At 36.2% G+C, this 24,361-nt stretch overlaps 1 protein-coding gene across 1 annotated transcript; it reads left to right on the top strand.

The window, feature by feature from the left end:
* The first annotated feature begins 8,076 nt into the window (after window positions 1-8,076).
* Window positions 8,077-19,425, top strand: LOC121436440 (killer cell lectin-like receptor 2). Its single transcript, XM_041636333.1, has 6 exons — window positions 8,077-8,188; window positions 9,769-9,855; window positions 10,788-11,012; window positions 12,965-13,104; window positions 15,188-15,291; window positions 19,272-19,425. The coding sequence occupies exons 1-6, from the start codon at window positions 8,077-8,079 to the stop codon at window positions 19,423-19,425; spliced, it is 822 nt and encodes a 273-aa protein (XP_041492267.1).
* The last annotated feature ends 4,936 nt before the right edge of the window (window positions 19,426-24,361 follow it).

The following is a 24,361-nucleotide window of genomic DNA, read 5'->3' as shown; positions in this document are numbered from 1 at the left end:
GTGCCTGCCTTGACTTCCTTCAGTGATGGACTGTTATTTGAAATGTTAGCAAAACAATTTCTTTCCTCCCAAAGTATTTTGGCCGTGGTGTTTCATCATACCAATAAAAACCCTAAGAGAACAATAAAAACTTAACAGGAAAATTACTTTTACCACCCAAAGTTCTTTTGTTATTCTTGGCCTCCCAACCTATGCCCAGGTAAGCAGATGTGTGCTCTCTTGTACTGTAATTTAATTAAGCATTCCATAGTTTCATAAAGTAAGTAAAAATTTGTGATTGGCTCCATATTTTTGCATCTTTTATTGTTATTATTATTTTTTTGACTTATCTAACTCAATCTTATTTCATGGGTTAGTGATTCATTGTTTTCGTTACTAACCACTTTCTATTACTCAAATTTTCTGCAATATTTTGTCATTCACATGTTCATACACGGTGTGTTTCTAAGTTTTAACCATTATTAATGAACTTCTTATGCTAATTTGTATTAGTCACTATGTGAATATATATTTAATTCTTTTTGGTATTCATCTAAAACTCTGATATTACAATCCTTGTATTAAGTAAAATTTTAATTAACGAGGGACTTTCAGAATGTTTCACATGGCTTACATTATGATATTTTCTCTGCAACATGGAAGAGTACCCTTTATCCCTCATCTTCTTCTCTGAAATAAATTGTGAATATTAATTGAGGCCCATCATCGAGGACTGTTGACACTATCTGAATCAAATCATGTGGCATTGTTTGGATGCTAGAAGACCATGTTTTTATCATCTCCCATATGTTACAACAGCTTCCTTAACTTCATGTAGATCAATCATTCCTATAGGTATTCATCTACCTTCTTTGGATTGTTCTAGTCCTTTAGAAGTTGATGTTTTTTGAGAGTAGTTTACAGGGTAGGAAGCTCAAACCCTGGATAAGTCATCTATGACAGCTACTGGCAATGTTGAATCCTGTCCTTTGGCCTTCTTTCCCAAATCATCAGCTCCAATATTTTCCTCAATTATTTCAAATTGTTTTACTATTGTCTTTTGTAAAGCCTGAATTTCCTGGCCTATATATATATTTCTAGTAATTTCATTGAGGCACCTAGTCTCTGGTCAACATTCTGCACATGTGAATTCCAAGGTCTGAAGTTTCTCCTTTAAAGATAACATCTCATCCTTGGACATTACTTGAATAGTGTGCAGAGTGCCTTACTGGAGAGATACTCTATCCTGCTAACTTACCATAAATTTTTAACAAATTTTGATTGTCAAATTCAACAGTATGAATTCTTTCAGATAAGTTCTTAGTACCCTTAGATATGGATTCAATTTTGTTTGTCAAATTAATGTTTGCCTTTTTAATAGTATTAATTTTTTCAGGTACTTTTGATTTTCAATGGTCTTAATTCTGTCAACTAGTTGTTCATTATTAATCTGTAAATACTGAATCATTCCTCAAAGTGCCATATTCTTCATTCATGATAGAATATGAATGAAAAACCTGAGTCCCAATACCCAATAAATTGAAGTATCACCATAACCATATCAGCCTTGCATAATAAAATCCATAGTATTAGCAAAAAAGGTACTAAAAGTTTGAATATTAATGTAGTCTGACATATTGATTTATTAATTACCTGTTCTCTGATCCATTAAACTGCAATCTTTATTGTCCAGCAGATGTGTTTGCAGCATCACGTTGGTGACAGGAATGATCCTGAGCCGCTTTAGTTTCTGAGCCACTTTAGTTTCCCTGCTTGGTACTGGTTAAATACTGGGAAATATGCTTTCCAGTAGGTGTGGAGTCTAAATCCACTTGGGTGCCAGATGAAGAAGGATATTTAGACGAAATCCCACACTAGGTCAGAATTGAGAACTAGACGGTTATTTATTTAGAGGTAGACTCACAAATCAGAATCCTCTGCTGGAATGCAGATCAGAAACTGTATCCCGCAGCAGGAAAAGAGGCTCAACTGGTAAGCCACAGCCTCATGGCAATACACAGATTAATGGAGATGGGTTAATTTAAGATATTAGTTAGCCAGGAATATGCTTAATCTATTGGCCAAAAAGTATTGCAAATAATATGGTTTCTGTGTGATTATTTTGTGGCTGAACACCCAGGAACAAACAAGTGGTCTCCTACAACACACAGAGGATGCAGTGGAGTTAAAGAGCTACTTATAGTCTCTCCACTGAACTATGATATAGTGAGTGGACAGGGACAAAAGAGAAAAATACTTATGGATTGGGGTTTAACTGTTTTTTCCATAAGTAAATTTTATCCTTGCGTTTAGAAGGGCCCAGATATCTCTCTGAAGCCTCCAACACATTCTGAGTTCCCGAAGCACCTTTCTCATCTCCCCACTCTCAATGTTTGTGCCCCACCAAGGACTATGTCAATAGGAACGATAATCACATCTGTAATTGTAGATACCAGGACACATGGGGTGGTTACTAACACAGGAAATCTCAAAATAGTGCTTTATTTAAAAATAAACTGTGAGGTTTACCATATTTCAATATTGTGAAAAGGCTACCTTAAGACAAATACTAAGAGGCAGGAGGCTGATCACGACCATGTAGTCTTCCTGGTGAAGATAGTGATTCAGTCCAACCTTCCTGTAGGAATGTGACTACTGCAGATGTCCCTTCACCTCAGCCTGGGACAGGATGAACAGCATATAGCTGTAAAATAATGATGCCACTGAGGACTGAGGATCCAACTTGAAGGTTTGAATGTCTAACTAGGTTTGAGTTTGTCTCAACATAAAGAATCAGGCAGTTGTGGTTTCTCAAATAAAGGCATTTACATCAAGCAAACCAGAACGATGAATATATATATATATATATATATATATATATATATATACATGAGTGTGTATGTGTAGGGTTTTTAGGCACAAAAATGAATTTAGAATACAAAATTCAAGGAAACAAAGTCTTTCTTCAAGTTTCTGATTATCTGTTTTATTAATTTGATGAGGTGAATTTTGATATTTCATATTTTGTTCTGGACTTTAACCAAAGAACCTCAGTGGGAATGTCTATCAGTTATGTCTGATGTGATATTATCTTCTAATGCAAATTGTGCTTACTAACACTTTACATTTTTTTTCCTAGAAATTCAGAGCTTATTTGTCCATAACTCAGAGGAAACTGCAGAACTTTGATTTAGTTTCCTCCTGTCTATGTCCACAATCAAAAAATTGCCCACTCTGTGTTCAGTTATTGTTAGCTGACTCCTTCATCAAGCACACTGGTAGGCATCTCCTGTTCATGCTTCAGTCATAATAATGAACAAAACAGATGTAGTGTTCTTGCTCATAGATTTTGCTTGATGTTAGAATATATGTAGAAAACATAAAGAAACATGCCCTGCATGTGGTTAGTCCCAGTGGTCGGTAGGACGAACTCGCAGCAGAGATAAGGATGGAAAAAGGTCTCAGCACCATTAACATTTCCATGGGAGTGTGACACAAATGCCTGGATCTGATGACAACAACATGGATTTCCTAGAGTAGCAGTGGATCTCTCAGTGCCTCTCTTTAGCTCATCTGTCCTTCCAACCCTGTTCTTCCAAACACCTTCACTCGTTGACAAGTCAGGTAGAAAACCTAGACCATACTGTGGCTTAGAGAAGTTTCCACAGGCTAGAAAGCCTAAAAAATGTTCTTTAGAAATCTTAGTGCCTCTATCTATATTCCTGATGGCAGTTTTCCCAACCCTAGAGAGTAGATGACACACTCTCTAGATAACTATGTGAAAAAAACAGGTTTGAAGATTCAGTGTTTTGCTCAAAATTATGTGGTAAGGAACAAATGGAATTTTGGGCTTTAAATATAATGTTTCATGTTGAATGAAAGCATCCTATCGATTTCCAGGTTATGTTTAAAATTTTTATTTGTGAAGCTGATGTGATGGCTCATACCTTTAATCCCAGCACTTTTAAACAGAGGCAGGCAATCACTATGATTTTGATGACAGCCAGTTCTACATAGCAAATTTCAGGCCAGCCAGTATTACATAGAGAGACTCTGCCTCAAAGAAAACTAAACAAAAAAATATTTTAATATCTGTTAAATAATCACAACAACCCTGAAAAGAAGGTGTTCTTCTCTATTGCTGTAGTCAAAACTGTGAATGATCGAATTGATCTGAAGTCAGAGTACTTGTTGGTATTTTCACTCATGTCTCTCCAGGTACAATCTCATGATTGTGGCAAACTAAAATGCAGGCCCTTCTGAGTTCACATTGAATCTACATTCTGAGTATTCTGGAAGGCTTTATTTATACATCCAGAGTTAGTTACTTTGTGTCATTAAATAAATCAGAACAGAGAAAGTTATATATCAAGGCAAATTCAGCATATATTGGTGGCCACATCAGAGACTTGGTTACAGAAAGATAGAAGCTTTTCTACAGGTCATCAGATGAAGTTCCTTGCTTTCAGGTTGGTGGAGTTAGTGGTCTGCCAAGCTGATAGCATTAAAAGGATTTTTTTATCTATTGTCATAGGATGTTAGTTCTGACATAGTGGGCAAAAAAGGTTATTTAGGGGGCTAAAGATAGCCTGTGATAAGGTAAATAGCCTCTAAATCTACAACGTCCCAACCCCTCTATTGCATTGTAATTTTAATCAGCATTTGTCTTTGCTGACACAGTTTCTTTCCAGAAATCATCGTTCACAAAACCATAAGCAAAACTCACATAGAAGAAAAATCCACCTTATCTCATCTCTAAAATTATCAATTGTGAATATTTGTGTATACCAAATGGTAGACTATATAAGTTAACAAGAGGGAGTATTATAATCTATACCAGAGTTCCTTAAATGTATATCTACTTTAATTCCTTGACTTCATGCATAAAATGTCTAAGTATGTTTTAAAGTATATCACATGTAATTTTTGAACTAACAACAACAAACTATTATAAAACAACATGAATGTTCAGCAGTAGATATTTCTAATTAATTTATGCCGTGTACAACTGATTGATAATTGTATATTGCTTTAAAATCTTGTATATCAATGTTTATGAAATGTAGAAATGTGAACTGATTATTAGAAAATATAAATCAAAAACATGGTATAAATTGGTACAGTATTATGCAATATAATCCCAGCAGTTAAGAGACAAATCTAAGGACTATGAATTTGAGGTCAGACTGTGCTACATAGCATGAATATAACAAGTGTCTCAAAAAAATACAATGAAACAATTTACCAATCAAAAAACAAACAAAACAAAAGCGCCTATTTATATAGCTGAGTGATAAAGCATTTGCTGAGCATGTTCAGTGTCTTAGATTTGATGTCCCAGTACCATGAATAAAACTCCTCTGGATGTGCCTGGAAGCTGTGACACGTGCCTTTAATCCCAGAGTTAGAGGCAGCTGAATCTTTGTGAGTTCAAGGCCAGCGTGGTTTAAAAAGTGAGTTCCAGGTGTGGCTGTGGTGGCCCACACCTTTAATCCCAGCCCTCAAGAGGCAGAGGTAGGTGGATCTCTGTGAGTTTGATGCCAGCCTGGTCTACAAGAGTTAGTTCCAGGATAGGCTCCAAAGCTACAGAGAAACTCTGTCTCGAAAAACCGAAAACAAAAAAGAAAGAAAGAATAAAATAAAAAAATAATAAAAAAAAATAATCAAAGTGAGTTCCAGGACCGCTAGGAGAGTTACACAGAGAAAGCCTGTCTCAAGAGTCAGAAAACAAACAAAAAAAGCAAAAAAAAAATAAAACAAACAAAAAAAAAAACTCCTCCGTACAGAATGACATCAACATTCCCAGTAAACATTCTCTATGAATGAAAAGTAAAAAGAATATACAGCAAGAGTTTCACAGCGGAGTGATTTTAAAGTGAGCGCTTTAAAGGAATCTGAAAACACATTTTAGCTATAATAAGCATAATTCAAAAACAAGAAATGCGTTTTCTTTCCCAATAGTAACGAAAGGGAAATTTTCCAACAGCCTGCTAGAAAATTAAGAGTGGGGGAATGTCAGTCACTTCTCTCTACTACTGGTTTTCCTAAGGACACTGGTTTCACTTCCTCGCAGGTATGTTCAACTTAGCTTTCAAATATTGATTATGGACATGATTTGTAGCATCTGACATGATATGTTGGTTCTTTCCTTTCTGTCAGCATCAGCTTTCATCATGCAGTTTCCTCTTTGCAGTTTCTGTAAGGAGGAGGGGCTGACAATTATGAGCTGGAGTAGCATTCAGATGCTATTCAGTTCTGCCTTTTCTCTTGGAGCTCTGAGAGGACCTGGCCTGGGAGGAAAGTTGAACTTGTCCCTCACTTGCAGGGCTCAGTTCACTTCACCAGAATCACAGGTAACTGCTGCTTTTGTTTTATTTCTATCACATGATCTTTTGTACTCTAGAGAATTTCACATGGTTTGACTTGAGAGCGGGATTGATTGGGAAGCCCTATTGCCTGGGTTAGATCTGGTTGACTCTGGCGGTATGTGAAAACTGGAGTTCAGCACTAGTTATTTTCTTTCTGAGTGAGAAGAGACTTCTGTGTGCTAAGAAAATAAGGTGGAAGGATCTATGGAGTTTATTACTCTTTAACTGCATCAAATATTTATATATTATTAATCTTGAAGAAGTCATAATAGGAGCCAGGTAAGATGGCTCCATGTGTAAAATACGCTACACATGCCTGACTGACTGACTGCCTGAGTTATATCCTTAAGACAAACATAAAAGTGGAGTGAGAGAATTAAATCCATTATGGACATTAACGACAGCAGCATAATGACAAAATTTATTTTCATGTAGGCTTTTCCGGCAACATTATATACTGGAATATAACATGTGAAATTATTGTGTACATGAGATGATTTGATATTTAAACTCCAGGTTTTATCCTGCTACGCTTCTCTCTATTGGTGCCACACACCACGCTTCCAATGCCCCTTTCTACCTTCCTGGTTGCTGCAGTTACTCCAGGTTTTGTAGCATGTCTGAAGACTTTCAGACAGGAGCCACAGACAAGAAAGACCCTCTGGCGCTTGGTTTTCAGGGTCTGGGTGACCCCGCTCAGTATGATCATCTCTACTTTCTTGCATTTACCAGGCCTGATCCTGGAGATGAATGTGTAGACTGTGGTTGGGTGGAGAAGTTAGACAGCTCAGGTTTGGGCTTTAACACCCCCCCCAAAAAAAAAAATATGTGTCTTGTAGCCCAAAATCTTAATCATCTTCAGGATTAGTCTTTAAATACTGTTTTAAGGTGGTTTTTTGGAGACTCTGAGAATCATGTAGAATTTAAAAAACTGTAAGAACATCTTTATACTTGTGTGTTTATCAAAATAAGTAACTAAATTTAAAGAAAAATTTAATTTGTTTTTTATTTAAATAATAGATTATTTTTGATTTTACATACCAATCACTTTCCCCTCCTTCCTCTCCCCTTTCCCATCCTACCACCACATCCACTCCTCTTCCCTCTCCATTCAGAAAAGGACAGGCCTCCCATAGGCTTGCATAAAGCATGGCTCATCAGTTGAGGCTAGACCAGGTTACTCCCCTTATGTCTTTGAGAAATGGACTGGTAACCCAGCATGGGGAACAGATTACCAAAAGCCAGCTAAGTGCCAAGGAAAGGTCCTGAGTTTAAAGGCTAGGCTCACAGCTAAAAACAATTATATATTCAGAAAGCTTTGACATTTTGTTATTTGAATTGTTAGTGTTAAAGTTTTTCAATAATTTTTTCCAGTGGTACCAATTTTTCTTAACATTTCTATATTTGTTGAATATTTTGAACACATAGGCTGTGCCAATATTAAAATAACTTATTAATATATTTTAAACTTATTCTGTATTTTCTGATAATAATTACTGTGACTAATAGCAATATAAATAACTTTAGTAGAAATCTTCAAAGACTTCTCACCTCTACTGGAATTTAAGGTTATGATGCTCGGATTGCTATAGAAGTTAATCAGATCCTATGCCTTCTTATCACTCTGCAAAGATCCAGGTGTCTTCCTAATGGTGGAAATTTTACCTTTTTCTTTAGAAATCACTCAAGGTCGGGTTTTAAAGCAAAGCATATCTTACTTACGATCAAGATGAGTGATGAAGCGATCACTTACACAACTGTGAGATTTGGTAAGTCTTCAGAATTGCAGACCAGAGAAAGGAAGGACAAGCGTCAAGAGCCGAGAGAAACTTTTCACAGAGGTAAATGTTTTAAACATTTAAATTCACTTGGATTTTATGCCTTGTAACTTTTGACACTTGAAAAACAATATCCTACTGGCTTCAATTGAAAACAGTTGAGCTACACAAGAGTAGAAGGGAGGTGAGTGGGAGTGGGAAAATCATCATGTACAAAACTGTTCAGAAATAAGTTAAAAAATGAAGTAGTCAATTTTAAAATTAAAAAGCAGATAGAGTGAAAAAATGCAACTCTACCTCTACTTCTAATTAGTTATTGGCGAAGTAGAACAATAGGAGTCTATAAGCAAATGTTCTTGAGAATCAAGTAGTGAGAAGCTAATACTTTCTGTCATATTTGAAAAAAAAATAGGAGGATTTAAATTAGTTTAGTGAAGAAAAATTCTGAAACTTTTAAAAATAGCAGACAAATTGCAGTCTGAAGAAAACCAAATGATCTAGAGTAACAAATCTCAAAGAAATGAAAAACATACATTAGAAATAATACTTTCATTCTAGCATAAGGGGCTTTAACTCTCTGAAGTATTCCGAAGATCTAATGCAATGAAACAGCAACAATCGTCCATCAGATGAGAAAGTGTCTTGGAAAGAAGGCTGCAGAGGAAGAGGAGGATAGGAGAGGGTAGTAAGGATGGGGAGGACTAAATCATACTGCATTTAAAGAAATGCTGAAGAAAATTAAATTTATTAATAAAAAGCTGGAGTCTTTATTTTCTTTTTTTGTTGCTTTTCAAGACAGGGTTTTTCTGTAGTTCTGAAGCCTCCACTGGAACTCACTCCATATACCAGGCTGGCCTCGAACTCAGAGATCCACCTGCCTCTGTCTCCTGAGTGCTGGAATTAAAGACATGAGCCACCACTGCCAGGCTCTATTATTATTATTATTATTATTATTATTATTATTATTTTCTGTACGCAGTCTGCTCACAGCGTCACAAATTGACTCCAGCTGAGAGTCTTTACTTCTTTTACCAGGTGATAATCAGATGCATGGCTTTCATGTTTCAGATAAACATAAGTATTCAGTATTGTCTGAAGAAGATTGGATTTCAGGAAAGAAAGAAGATAGTTAAATTTAGGCTCCTTTAAGAATGAGCCTGTGTACAGGTCAACTCCATTCTATCAAGATTCTCTACAGTTCTCAAGAACATCGACCCTCTTTCCTTCCTCCTCATCCCCAGTTAATCTCACTTGATGGACTGCACACTCCAGTTTGTGGTCTTCTATTTGGACTGTGTCTGTTTTTCCAGTGTTTTTGAAGGATGCACTTTTGATTCTGTAGAACTGGGAGAAGGGGGGCACATGTCTGCCATCCAGCTACTTCTAAGCTGAGACAGAGGACTGAGAATACAAATCTAGAGATGAAAAAAGTTTGAAATCCTGTGAAACTTTGCAAATGTAACATCTCTATGGTAGGTAAATTTTAGGGAGAGATCTACAATTTAAAAAACACATGTTTAGTCAGATTGTAAGATGGACTTCTTTAAAATTTTTAGAGGCCATGTTATGCAAAATTATAATTAGCAAAAAGGAAGTGTTCTTTTCATGGTGATAAATTTCTTGCTTTGTTTTGTTCATTTAAGAGTGTTTAGTCCCCAGGTACCTCATGGCAATAACTCTGGGAATCCTTTGTTCCCTTCTGGTGGCCGTCGCAGTGTTGGTGGCATATGGTGAGTATCTGATAAACATCTTCTTTGCCTTTCTGCCTAAGTAATAACTTTAGACACTACTTACGCCGTTAACACTGTTCATTGTCCTGTCTATAATAGGGAGAATGTCACATAGTTCTGGACTTTAGGTGTTTTCTTTCTGATGCTACACATCCTGTTCTCTTACATACCTATCCTATTAACTCTGTGGCTGTTAGGAGCTGCCTCATTTTGTCTCAGTTTTGGTCATATTCCTTTTGACGACATGGTGGCAGTTTGCCTTCTGAGAACTTTGTGATAGTCAGTCTTCTGAACTCAGGTGATTGTGAATCTTCTGTAAATGTAAGCATTCTGTGAGATACAGATTTGCAAAAGAAATGATGAGCATTTATTTATTTTACTCTGTGTATGTAAAGGATATTGTTAGATGAAAATACCTCCTTTGTACAGAGACATTAAAGCCTGATCATTTTTGGATTTTGTCAAATGTTTAGAGACACTAAATCTAAGTCTGGGCTAAAACACAACTACATATATGGATATTATGCTTTCCAAAGACACCAGTCAAAATTGTATCATTTCTTAATGTTTATTCATTCACATTTTCATGCTGTATTAAGTGTCCACTGAATATTTACTTAGTTATTTATTTGTAAGTTTTATGGTGTTAAAATGTGAATTAATTGGTAGGTATGGTGCTTCCATTACAGTTTCTTTCAACTGTACCTATCATTTACTTTATATTGAAATTGCTGTAAAAATTCTATCTACTGACATAGAGAAATTAGTATTTCAATTTCTATAATCAATTGATACTTTAATTTCTAAACTTTAAGTACAAACTAAAGTAATGACATAGGTTGGTATAAAATTGAAATTCTTTCTCTAATCTTAGAGTTTAATACTTATTTCATATGAGCATTTTTTGGTTTTATATCTGCTATTAATTTTAGTTTCTCAGGATAGTGGAAACAAACATGAACTGCAGAAAACTCTAAACAACATCGATCAACAGTATCACACCCTGCAAAGTAACAACTCCTTAATGCAAGAAATGCTGAGAAATAAGTCTAGAGAGCTTGATGACTTCAAACGTCAGAAGGAACTTGATTCCTCCAACAGAGAACAAAAGAGATGCTGTGGGGAAACTAAAGTTTTCGACTGCATACAGCTCACAGGTATGGAGGGGATCTTGAGTAAGGAATTGCACTATTCTGTATTGATTCTTCTCTAGAAGATTTGAAATCCTGTTAGCCACTTTTAACACTGGTGATCTGTGGGTTAATTGTTGAGGTTTTATGTAGCGGTAAAGAACCCTGGAAATCCTTGCTTGGATTAGGATATCTAATAATATCTAGAACTCAGGGGTTCTAGGATGCTCCTGCTGCTACCGGTACATGGAATTACAATTCATCACAGCCAAGAATTCAGGTCAATTTTATTTATGGGAAAATCTGAGTATCCCACTTTGTTTTTGTCAGAACATGAAGTTTTTATTAAGAGTGTATTTACAAAATATTTAGGTTAAAATGAACATAGAGCATTTAGGTGATAACAGTCACAGAAATAACAATGTGTGTGTTTTTTTCTGTCTTATTATGATACATTGGCCTGTTTGTGACTAAGATATCCTCCCTAAAGCTTAAATGAGAGTTTCAGCATGGCTGTTCAGATTTATGCACTTCTCACAGTAACACTATAAATTACACCCAAAAGATACATATATCAAGTGTTATGAGGAAAGTTTTTTTTATTTTGCATCATTACTGATTATCTTTTATTGATTCAACTGATCAATAATTATTAAATAATTTTTCAGGATTTAGAGTTTACAAAGAGCTTTTGCATATAAACTTACTCTGCTGTAATAGTAAGGGTTGACAATTTTATTATGCAAGGACAGAACAGATGATAGCATTAAAATTGTTATACTGTAACATATGAGTGAAGAAAAGAAAAAGCTCCAAAATTATCTTTGAAGTATTCCGGACCACGGAAAACATTTTAATCATTAATTTTCTTTAAAAAGTGCTTTGTCATCTGTAAATGATAGTTTAACACTGTAATTCCTGTAATTAGGAGGCTGAGGCAGGATTGTAAATTTGAGAACAGTCCAACAAATTCCAGGCCAGCCTGAGCTACACAATGATACCTCTTCAAAGGAAAACAAAGATTGAAGATAAAGTTTGTTAATTGAACATGGCCCTCACAATCCCTTCAATAAACAAAATATTTGTATTGAGGTGTTGTTGTTAAACAAACTGTAAACATTTCATTGTTTTCAACTTGACATGTTTGGGAATGTGGACATACCATTGAGCATCAACATAATCAGAACAGACTATCACCTTCACAAGCTCTTTCATATGTCTCTTATAACTCTTAAAATAAGAGCATCTAACAGAGCACAGCACAACGTTAAATGCACAGTATGTGTGAACGAGTATGAGCCCAGGGTATTCCTATTAATCTAGAATTCTATCATCCCTGTAACAGACTTTTAACAGCCAGTGTTTGTTCTCCACCCTCAAGCTCCTTACTATACGGTTCTGTTTCTTAGACTTGGACTGTGTTAAAACCCTCATCTGCGTTGAGTCATATAATTTGGTCCTAGGCCTGGTTTGTTTCATTTTGCACACCACGCTCAAGTTCATCTATGTTTGCCACAGGGGTCCTCATCTGTATTGTTCATGTTGGGATGTTGAGTCTCTCTAGCTCAGGCTGTCTTTGAATCTACTTTCTAACCACAAGGCTGGTATGGTCATCACTACTTAACCTATGCTGGCCTCAAACTGCCAGTGACCCTCCTGTCTCACTCTCCAGAGTGCTCACGTCATGGGCATAAGCCATCATGCCCAGCTGATTTACTTCCCTTTGAAAGATAAACAGTATTCCTTCGTGCTCATCTGCTATATTTTTGTACTGATTTTTCAACAATGGACACATCAGCTGTTTCCATATAAAGAGCATTGCAAAAAGCATGGGTGTACAGGAGTCTCTCTGCATGCTAGAATCTCAATTTCTGAAATCCATGATTCTTTTCTTAGTTATAGAGGCTTAATAAGTGCATTTCTCTGATAACAGTATGCCAGAAAATAAGAAGTTTAGTTATTCACCTTCTCTGTTGTAGGCAAATGTGCAGACGGATACTGGTTCTGCTCTGGCATAAAATGTTATTTTATCATGGACAAAAAAGACTGGAGTGGATGTAAACAGACCTGCCAGGACTGTAGCTTGTCCCTTTTGAAGATAGACGATGATGATGAACTGGTACTGTAGACTCTTCCATGCTTTTCTATTCTCTGGGAGTGTGTCTCTAACCCTTGAATAGTGGCATACCAAGTGCAGGCATGGTTTTGAAAGTAAAACCTTCAAGATTGTATATTGTTTGCCAGTAATGTGTGAAAAACTGCAGTAAAAGTCTCCCCAGAAACTCAATCCTGCTCCTGGCTTAGTGTCAGGACACAGCATCTTTGACAAAGAGACTCGATATTGAGAGACAATTGCAATCTCCTCCTTTTCTCAAGAATCTGCAAGAAAATTTCTCAGAAAATCATGTTTTCCCTGAATAAATTTAACCCTTTTGTATAGAATATCCAGTGACTGAAATTCCCTTAGTTCCAGAGAGACAGTTAGACCATTACCTGGAACTTAGTGCTTGCTCCTTGGAGTCCAGAAGTGTCTGTAGTGAGCAGTTAGATGACAATCAAGAAATTAAGTGACTTCTGGGCCCAATTCCAAAATGGAACTTATATAAGATCCATGTAATAAATGATTTTAACTAGTTAGTCCCATTTTGATTTTCATGGAATCTGGCCAAAATATTTACTTTATAATATTCTCATATTTCAAAAACGATATCTATCTCTAGAAATGTGTATTTAAAAAACAAAATTATCAAGGTTCTCTCATTTTCTGTTTATATTGGTTACTAAAGACGTGTATCCAAATACACACAGGATATTTTTCTGGAAAAACAGTTTTAGGATCAGCTTGAAACCTTTGCCATGATGACAGAGAAAGATATTTGGAAATATTAATGTACTAAAATTACTAAATATATTTTGGCGTATGTTTTTTAGATTATTTCCTCATCAAGTTCTACCACAGAATGGCTTCCTCTCTGAAGCATGCAGTTTAATTCACAGCATTTCACATTTCCCAGTTTTAATACGGAGGGGACAGGGTTGTTTGTACTTACTGCAATTTGGTATGCCCATTTCTTTGTTGATTCCATGGAAAGCCTACTCTTTGCTGAACAGAAAAGGAGTGGTAAAGGATTGGGGGTAGAAGTCAAGAGGAAATGCCAGGAGAGGTTGGGAGGAGAGGTCAGAAGGAAAGCAGGAGACAGGAAGTAAAATAAACAAATAAATTTTCTGAAAGTTGAAAAGTCTGTGGAAAATGTGAACCAATATAAAGATTAGAGTCTCAAAGCCCAGCAACAGAGTTAGAGACAGCCCATGCTCCCACTATCAGATGTCCCACAAGAAGATCAAGCTGCCCAACTGCCCCATATGAAGAGTCCAGTAAGTCTTATGCAGGCTCCCTGGTTGTCTCTTCAGACACTGTGAGCTCTCATGGTTAAAGGGTAGTTGATTCTATGACTTCTTATCTGAAGTCCTTGATCCCTTTGGTTCCTCCCTCTCCCTCTTATTATCGGGAGCTTGGTCTAAAGTTTGGCTAAGGGTCTCAGTCTCTATTTTCATCAGTTGCTGGATGAAATCTTTCTGAGGACAATTGGGCTAGGAATCAAACTTTGAGTACTGTAAATATTATTAGCCATTATTACATTGACTTTTTCTCCAGTTGTCTGATTCTATCCTGGGTCTGTAGGGTCCTGATGCTCCAGCAAGTGGGTCCTGCTACTCAGATAGTTTAGAATCTTTAGGTGGACCAGTTTTGATTGGCCATTACCATAAATTCTAGGCCACCCTTATCCAAACATGTCTCCTTGGCAGAACTGACTATAGTCAAAGGTTTGAATACTTTTATAATTTCAAAATTACATATGGAGCTGTTATGCCATGCTCGTTTAGGGGTCTGATTAAGGGAGATTGTGAATTCAAGCACAACCTTTCGCTACACAGTGCAACTTTCTCTAAGAAGCACAGTCACAAATCATTTCATGAATCCAGTATCTTTAGATACCTAATTTCTTTTTAAAATAAATTATGGAATTTATTGGTTTTGGCACAAATTAGCCACTAGTGAGAAAGTACTTTAAAAATGAACTTCAATAGATTGGAGGAAAGGACAACAGGGAACTGACATACAAATAGCTAACGTGTGTTATGTTGTTCTTTCTCTGAAACAGAAGTAAATTTTATCATCAGATATGTCTTTTCCTTTACAGAAGTTCCTTCAGGTCAAAAGTAATCCAAACACTTACTGGATTGGATTATCGTATGATACAGGAAAAAACAAATGGCAATGGATTGACAATGGCCCATCTAACCTGTGAGTTTCCTGAACACTCACACTAATAGTGGTACATGAGTTGGGAGGATTGTGTGTGATATACGTTACCTTTATTAGTTAATGAGTAATGATATTTTGGTCAATGGCTTAGCAGAGTAAAGCCATGTGGGAAATCTGAACAAAGATAGAGATGCCATGTAGCTGCTAAAGGAATAACATATTGCACCAGTAACCCACAGCCTTGTGGCAATACACAGATTAATAGAAGTACATTAATTTAATAGAACTAACTAGTAAGAATTCTAAGACATTACCAAACAGTATTATAATTAATTTAGTTTCTGTGTGATTGTGTCTGGGCAGCTGAAAAATGAAAGCATAGTCCCTGTTTAATATAGATATGAATAATTTGCATTGGTATGAATCTTGGTTTATTGATACAAATTTTAGGGTCAAGTTTGTTATATGTATATGTATTTCTGATCTTTATTAAGTTATTGTGTTTGTGTAGCTCATTTAAAAATGAAATGTATAATTAAGAAATATGTTAATAGATAATCATCTATAATAGTCAAGCTTGTAGTCATGTTAGTTAGGATTTCTAGATGTACAAAGATGTATTTCAGATGAATAGGCATTCTTCAAGCCTTTCAAGGACTATGGAATATGACATTTAAAACGTTTTAAGAACCTAAGACTTTTCATGACAATGAGACACATCAGTTTTTGGCAGCACAAGGTACTTCAAGGGGTAAATGGGCATCAAAGAGGCTCCTTGTTGAGTTGGTTAGGCATTTGGGCAAGAAACTGCTCTTTCCTGGGCTGTTGATAAACTGGACATGTAGGGTCGACAGAAAGATGATTGCTAAATTTGTCTAAAGGTGACACTGTCTTTCAAAGTTCCTGCTTCATAAAAGTGTCTGCCAGATGATCTGAAGGACACAGAAGAAAATAACTGACAAACTGTCATTTCTAGAGTTTTGGAAGTTACTTACATCTTGTTTACTTAGGGAATATTTTATCCTCCTGGAGTCTTTGATGGAGTTGAAAATAGATAGATAGTTATACTTAGCCTTAGTTTTGATAAAAGATAAAGTAGATATAAATATTGTAACTGTAATTCTTGCTTGATAACTATTTTGTTATATATAATTTTGCTATGTTAAATTTTTTGTTTAAACAGAAAAGGGGGAAATGATGGAGGAGTGTCATCTTTCTATGTGTTACTTTCATTGGTTAATAAAGAAACTGCCTGGGCCCTGTGATAGGACAGAAAATTAGGTAGGCGGAGTAAACTGAGAGGAAGAAGGCAGTGAGGCATATGCCATGCCTCTCCTCTCTGAGATGGGCACAGGTTAAGATCTTTCCCGGTAAGCCAAAACCTCGTGGTGCTACACATATTATTAGAAATGGGTTAATCAAGATGTGAGAGTTAGCCAATAAGAGGCTACAGAAAATGGGCCAGGAAGTGTTTAAATGAATACATTTTCCATGTAATTATTTTGGTTAAAGCTAGCCGGTGGCCAGAAGCTGGGTGGCAGAGAGCGGCCCACAGCTCCTTCTAAACTTATTGTTTACTTAGGTAATATTATATCCTTCTGGAGTCTTTGATGGAGTTGAAGAATTTATAGATATAGTTTTCCTTAGTTAGGATAAAAGATAAAGTAGATATAAATATTACAACTGTATTTTTTTTTTTGCTAGATAACTGTGTTGTTGTATGTAATTTTACTATGTTATAGTTAAAGACTTACCCTTTGTTTAAACAGAAAAGGGAAAATGGTGTGGGAGGTCTATGTATTACTTTTATTGGTTAACTAATAAAGAACTGCTTTGAGGCTATGGCAATATAGAACAGAACTAGTCAGAGAAAGGCTGTATGAAGGGAGAAAGAAGGGTAGAGTCAGAGAGAAGTGACAGAGACACTGGAGACAGTTGCTGGGAAATTTAGCTGGTAAGCCACCATCACGTGATGATACACAAATTAAAAAAATGGGTTAAATTAATATGAGTTAGCCAACAAGAAGCTAGAGCTAATTGGCCAAACAGTGATTGAATTAATACAGTTTCTATGTGATTAGTTTGGGAACTAGTGGCCCTTCTCCTGCAGCACCTGTTTAAATGTGTGCAAAGGCATTTCTTTCATTTTCCATGGCTTTCCTCATTTTCTACGAAACCCATGGATAAGAAGAAGATGCCTATCACATATTTTGATCAAGTGTTACACAGGGAAGAGAAATAGTCTAGAAGATGGCTGACAGTAATATAATACTGAAACAACATTAGGACTGTATGTTCTATGATGTGCAGAGCAGAAATAAATCAAAAGCTTGTAAAAACATGTTATGACTGGATCATGCTGACAGATACAATGAGCACAATTATCTAAAACTTTCACTTGACTTTTTGTAGTTGATGTATATAATTGGTTCAAACCTCTGCTAAAACCTCAGCTGTAGAAGGAGTCGCAGGCTGATTCCCACCACCTAGCTCCCAGCCACGGGCCAGCTTGACCCAAAATAATTACACAGAAACTGTATTCATTTAAACACTGCCTGGCCCATTAGTTTCAGCCTCTTACTAGCTAATTCTCACATCTTGCTTTAACCCATATTTCATAATCTGTGTAGCGCCACGAGGTAGTAGCTTACTGGGAAAGAACTTAACCTACATCCATCTTGGAGAGGAGAGCTATATCGTCTGCCTCCTTGCCTTCTTCCTCCCAGCATTCTGTTCTGTTTACCCTGCTTACCTAATTTTCTGTCCTATCAAAGGGACAATGCAGTTTCTTTATTAACCAATGACAGTAACACATAGGCAGATGACCCTCCTTCATGACTCAGCCTGAGTAGGAATCTGATTTCTGCAGGCTTTTTACAGGATTATATTAATTATTTACTTTTTGACTTACGGTTTTGCTATATAACCCAGGTTGAACTGAAACTCACAGTCTTTCCGTTTTAGCACATTTACTAGTTGCTATGTCTTCTAATTTTTTAATAATTCTTTTATTTTGCAGCATTTAATATTTTCTTCTTTACAAAAGGGAGTTATGGCCTCTAACCTATCATCCTGCAGAAATCAGGGTTGCTATGCATTCAGAGAATTCAGTAGATTACTATGCTTCAGTCAATGCCCATTAATTGTGAAATGGTGGGAGGTGGGGGAAAAAAGGAAAACAGCCCAAAACATTAGTTACAAACCCTTATCTCGGACTGTACTACAAATATCCTTTTTTTCCCTAAGGCACAAGCAAATGATGTCTTGTTCCATGTGCTACACACTATTGTTTCTACATAGCCATTAACTGACAAAATGTAAGTGAGAAAGCAGTTTTAGTATAATATAATTCCTTGGGAAATATTGAAAATCAGTTTTATGTCATGACAAAAATCTGTGAGAGTAGGATAAGAAGAATTTTGGTATGACCAAGATGACCAAGAGACTATTTCTTATTAATGAACTTAGAGATAAAACATTTTAGTGATGAAATTATAAGCAATAGTGCCCACATTCTTCATATAGAATAGTAGAGTAATGTTGACCAAGGTTTCTGTCCCAACAGGTCCCACGATCATTCAGTCCCAAAGAAATCACACAGAGCTCTACATTAATTATAAACTGATTGGCCTATTACCTCGGGCTTCTTATTAACTCTTATAACTTATATTAGCCCATAATTTTTGTCTGTGTTAGCCACACGACCTTGTACCTTTTTCAGCCAGGCTGTCATATCTTACTTCCTGTGTGTCTGGATGATGACTGTAGATTGACTCTCTCTTCTTCCCAGAATCCTTGGTTCCCCACCTCTGGTTTTTGCCTGGTCGCTCTCCTATACTTCCTGCCTGACTATTAGCCAAACAGCATTTATTTAAAATACAAGAGACAGGGTACAATTCATTGTCCCAAATAGTAATAGTTCCTATATTCTTCATATGTTCTCTATATAGAATATACAAACCATGATATTTCAGTGACTGCTCAAAATTAAACAATTGCCCATTGTTTTTGTTCTTTAGTGACTCAAAAATAGCAAATTTAAATCATAAAACCAGAAGATGTGCATTTTTATCTAGAACAAGACTAGATTATACTAAGTGTGAAAATCGTTATCCCTGTATCTGTGAGACGAGAATGGATAAATTACCCAAATTGCCCTCAAGCAAGAAGTAAAGGTAAAATGGGAAGTGTGATTCTTATCTGTTTCCTCTGATAATCTGTGATTCCTTATGAAAAAGTATTTTGATTCCAGGATTTTGTCCTCTGTACAAATGGAGAGATGTGCTGGAAGAGGTTGAAAACATTCTTCTAAATCTGATTTGACAGAACAGAGGCCATCTTTCTTCCTGGAGGATCACATCTTCTTTGATACATGGACACCCCATTCCCCCAAGGCCCTGAAGAATCTACACTTTCTATTTTCTTACATACCCATAGAACTAAATAAAGAACCCTAATAAACAGTCTGAATTTTCATTATCAATAGGATAAATCATTGGTTCTTGGACATTGACCCGATTTCCATTCATTTCTGTGTCAGCTGAGTAGTCTATTTACATACTAAAATGTATTTCAACAATAGATAAAAATCTTTAGAAAATGAAAATGTTTCCTAAACATTGTATTGTCTAAGACTCCAAGGTTTAGAGTGTAGTATACAGCTAGATGGTGGTGCCTCAAAACTTTAATTTCAGCACGTGGGAGGCAGAGGCAGGCAAATCTCTGTGAGTTTGAGGCCAGCCTGATTTAAAGAGTGAGTTCCAGGACAGATTCCAAAGCTACAGAGAAACCCTGTCCCGGGGGGGGGGGGTGTACAGTATAGTCGAATATAGTACAGTACAGTATAGAATAGTGTAGTATACTTTTGCTGCTTTTCTGCATGCATTTTCTTTTTCTTTGGAAGATAAGATAGAACACATGACGAAACATTCTAGCTGCTTTTGGATCTTTACTGTTTTCTTTTTGCCAGTTCAGTGAGCTGCACCCTGAAGTAGGAAACAAAATGTTATTAGAGGCAATAAAACAATGCAACTTGTTTTTCTTTTGAAATAAAAGAGGTGACTCTGATTTAAAATAAATGTTTGAAAACCATCAAAAAAAAAAAAGAAAGTGCAATTAAGAACTACAATGCAGTTTTGGGCTTCAGTTTCTTAGTTGTTAGTTGATTTCTATTCTGTTTTGTGTATTTTGTTTCATGTAAAAGGTTTCTTCATTGGTATAAACATTTCTTTTGACTATCAAATATATCAAATTTGGTGAGCCATTACAAGGATAGTTCAAGGAACTGCTGACTATATTTTATCTAAGACATCAGTTGTTCTACCCACTCTTGTTTAATCCATCTATCATTAGTTGAGGTTTTATAGAGATGGTAGTAATAATAGAAGATGGCTAGATATACTGGTGTACACATGTAATCTTAGCAACTAGGAGGTCAAGACAAGATTGCTGGGGGCCAAAATGAAAACAGTGAGAGCCTATGTCATAGAACCAAACAAACTAAATAAAATTGAGTCTCAAATGTTCCTAAATATTTTCAAGGGACAACAATTTATCTTATACAACCATATCCAAACGATCACACTCAGGACATCTAACATTGATGCAGTAATTTATTCTTATCTATGATCTGTGTACTCATTTACTGATTGTATAATGTCACTCTGAGTATTTTCTCTATGTTCAGGTTCACAAACCTTCAGTGCTGAGGTCATTTTAGTATCTGTTAGTCCTGAATAGTTTTGTTTGTTTTGTTTGATATAGATTAAAATTAAACTACAGAATGAACAGTATTTCTATTAGATAGATGCCAAAACCCACCACTCAGGCTATTTGGGTATTTTGTTTATAGGAAACTTACCACTCATGAAGAGTGTTGGCCACTATGTGTGAAATTGTTAGTGCTACCACATTAAAGACTATGGTGTGGTATAAATAGTTATGCAACAGACTAAAACTGTCTCATATATTTTCAAAAATTCCATTCTTAAAAAAAATGATATTGTACATTATTTATTCAAGCACTAAGACATCATTATTTCTGTATACAGTCAATGTAAATATTGTTGAAATAGTTTGCATGCTTTTTTAAAATCGAATTCAATTTCAGTGTGTATTACATGTTCATGGCATCTCTAAATCTAGACCAGGCACATCCCAGTTACCCAGAGGCTGTGGGTGACCAAGAGCCACCATATTGAATAAGCAGCTCTGAGTGATAGTCAATGCAGTTTAAGCCTACACTTAATTAATGTAGATTACAATTATGGCACAGGGTTCTATAAACATCTCACAGAGGCTTATACTTTCTTTTCTCCTCTATCTCAACCTGTAACTATTTTTTATAACTCTATCATTAAAACCAATTTTTAAATGCAATCTTTTATAATTTGTTTTGAGACAGGGTCTTTCTATGTAGCTCTGGATGTCCTGGAACTCACTGTGGATTCCAGATTGGCTTCAGAGTAATAGAGATCTATCTGCCTCTGTCTCCCTAATCCTGAAATTAAAGGGGTGAGCCACACCCAGCCCTAAATCATATTTTTCATCATGATTAGGTTACATAGATTGTATATGAGCACAGTTTTTTTCCCTAAAGGTATCATCTATTCATGTTCTGAATAGCTTGCAAGTTCCTTAACAGTCTCCTTCTTTACAATGACTAAATCTTATCTGACTATAAGAAAGAGAAACAACCAAGTGTAGAAGTTGTTAATGTTAGGGTTCAAAGAACTGAACACATATCCCTGGCCAGGCAAGGCCATGCCTTAGAGAAAGATTACGGTAACAGACACCATCCCTTAACAAGATGCAACCCCAATCTATAGGCAGAATTTGGACTGTGACAAAACAAATTCTACAGGAAATGAACAAAGAGGGAATGGAAAAAGATTCCTTTTAAAAAATATTCAGACAGGAAGTAGAGGCAGGGCAATGAGAACACGAGAATTCTGGGAGGGATGAAGCCCATTCCTCACCAGTCCTGTCCAGACACTGAAGAAGGAAGATGTAATTGTCCCACTGAAAGAAGTAGCAAGCCATGGTGGCCAAAATAGATAAGAATAATGGGTTAACATAAGTTATAAGAGTTAATAAGAATCCTAAGCTAATGGGCCAGTCAAGTTATCATTAATATAGATCTCTGTGTAATTTCTTTGGGGCTAAATGTTTCTGAGACCAGGTGGGAGGACAGCAACCAGACAGGACACAAACCTCAGGCAACAGTTACCTGCCCACTGGTGTGTGGCCTCTTGTACTATATATGCCAATGTAGAGCAGGACTCAGGCCTCTTTTTTCCAGCTGTGGGATCCAGTTTCTGATCTCCATTCAAGCAAAGGATTCTGATTTGTGAGTCTACCCCTAAATAAATAACCATCTATTTCTCAATTCTGAGCTAGTATGAGATTTTTTTTTAAGCATCCATCTTCATTTGGCCAACACATGGATTCAGACTCCATGCCTATCAGGTGAACGGCCTAATGGCCTAGCTGGTCCATGGTCCAGACAGTCTCCCTACCATCCCTCCTTGGCTTGCTTTTACCTAAGCCTATTTTTTGTAGAGCCCTGCCACAGCAAAATGTACCACATGTGAAACTTGGAAATTTCCCAAGTGCATGCATGACTGCAGTGTTCCCTGGTGCGGTTCCTTGCCACATGGCAATATGTGCAGCTCTGGTTGTTGCTCCCTTCCTGTGAGTTCTGGTAGTCTTTTTTTTTTTTTGCTCTGTGTATGGAATTGATTTAATTGCTTTTAATTTGTTAAGCAATATATATTTCTCGGTATTTGACCATTACCAAGGAGGAAAACTAAAGTGGCTCAGAAACTGAAGCAGCCCAAGACCCTTTCTGTTACCACTGGTTGCATTGCTTCTAATCAAAACACTTCAATTTATTGGGGATTGGGACTCAGTTTTGCTTTCCATTTCTATCATTAAGAAAGAATATGGCACTTTTAGGAATGATACAGTCTTTAGATACTAACAATGAACAGCTAGTTGACAGGATTAATACCATTGAAAATAAAAAGTTACCAGACAAAATTAATACTATTAATAATAGAACATTAATTTGATGAACAAAATTGAATCCAGACAACAACCTCATGCACGACAAGGAAAAGCGTCTGGAAGTCAGAAGCAGAGTCTGAAACAAGAACTCGAATGGAGGGCTGCTTCTGCTTTTCTAAAGTGAAAGATACCAAACCCCAGTGTCCTGGTATCTCAAAGGCTATTGGCTGAAGGAGCAGAAAGAGCTCCCACAGCAGAAAGTATTTGGCCATTGTTGTCTACAGAGTGAGATACTGTCTCATGAAGCCTAAAATAGTGATGTTAGCAATAGTAATACTAAACTGTCCATAAATATTTTCTAGGAACAAGCAATTCTTACCCCTCTCTCCGTCTCTCTCTATCATATATCTATCTGTAATTGGAGGCTGTTCATTCTTCCCTGGCTGCTCAAACCTGAAATAATTACAGAAAGCTGTATTACTTAAAAACATTGCTTTTCCAATCACTTAAATGTATTGCTAGATATTTCTTTTATCTTAAGTTAACCCATTTTTATTACTTTATATTTTACTGGGTGTTTCATAGTTTGCTGGCAATGTTCCCATGCACTGTTGTCTCCTCCAGCGGCTACATGGTGTCTCCTTGACTCTGCCTACTTTCTCTCTAAACCTGTTTGAATTTTCTACCTGGCTTACTTTCTTAAGTCATTGGCCAAAAGCAACTTTATTCAGTAACCAATAAAAGCAATACATATACAGAAGCACATTGCACACCATTTCCCTTTTCAGTTTAAATAAAAAGGATGGTTTTAACTTTAATATAGAAAAGTTACATTTAACAAAACAACAAGCAAGAATTACAGTTACAATGTTTGTGTATACTTTAATTTTTATCATAACTAAGAAAACTATCACTATTTGTAAACTGCATCTTAGACTCCAGAAGGATATAATATTACCTAAGTAAACAGGAAGTGCATTTTAAGCAACTTCTAGGACTCTAGAATTGATAGAGACATCATGCTGCCTGGACTTAACTGAAAGTTCTTCTGTAACACTGGAGCAGCCATCTTTAGCTAAAGGTCCATAGTATCTGGCAGACT

Source organism: Microtus oregoni, unplaced genomic scaffold (genome assembly GCF_018167655.1).
Source record: "Microtus oregoni isolate MIOR12 unplaced genomic scaffold, Mior012 000002F_ref0000024, whole genome shotgun sequence".
NCBI classification, from domain to species: domain Eukaryota; kingdom Metazoa; phylum Chordata; class Mammalia; order Rodentia; family Cricetidae; genus Microtus; species Microtus oregoni.
The sequence above is the reverse complement of the archived record's forward strand: the minus strand, read 5'-3'. Positions and strand labels throughout refer to the sequence as shown.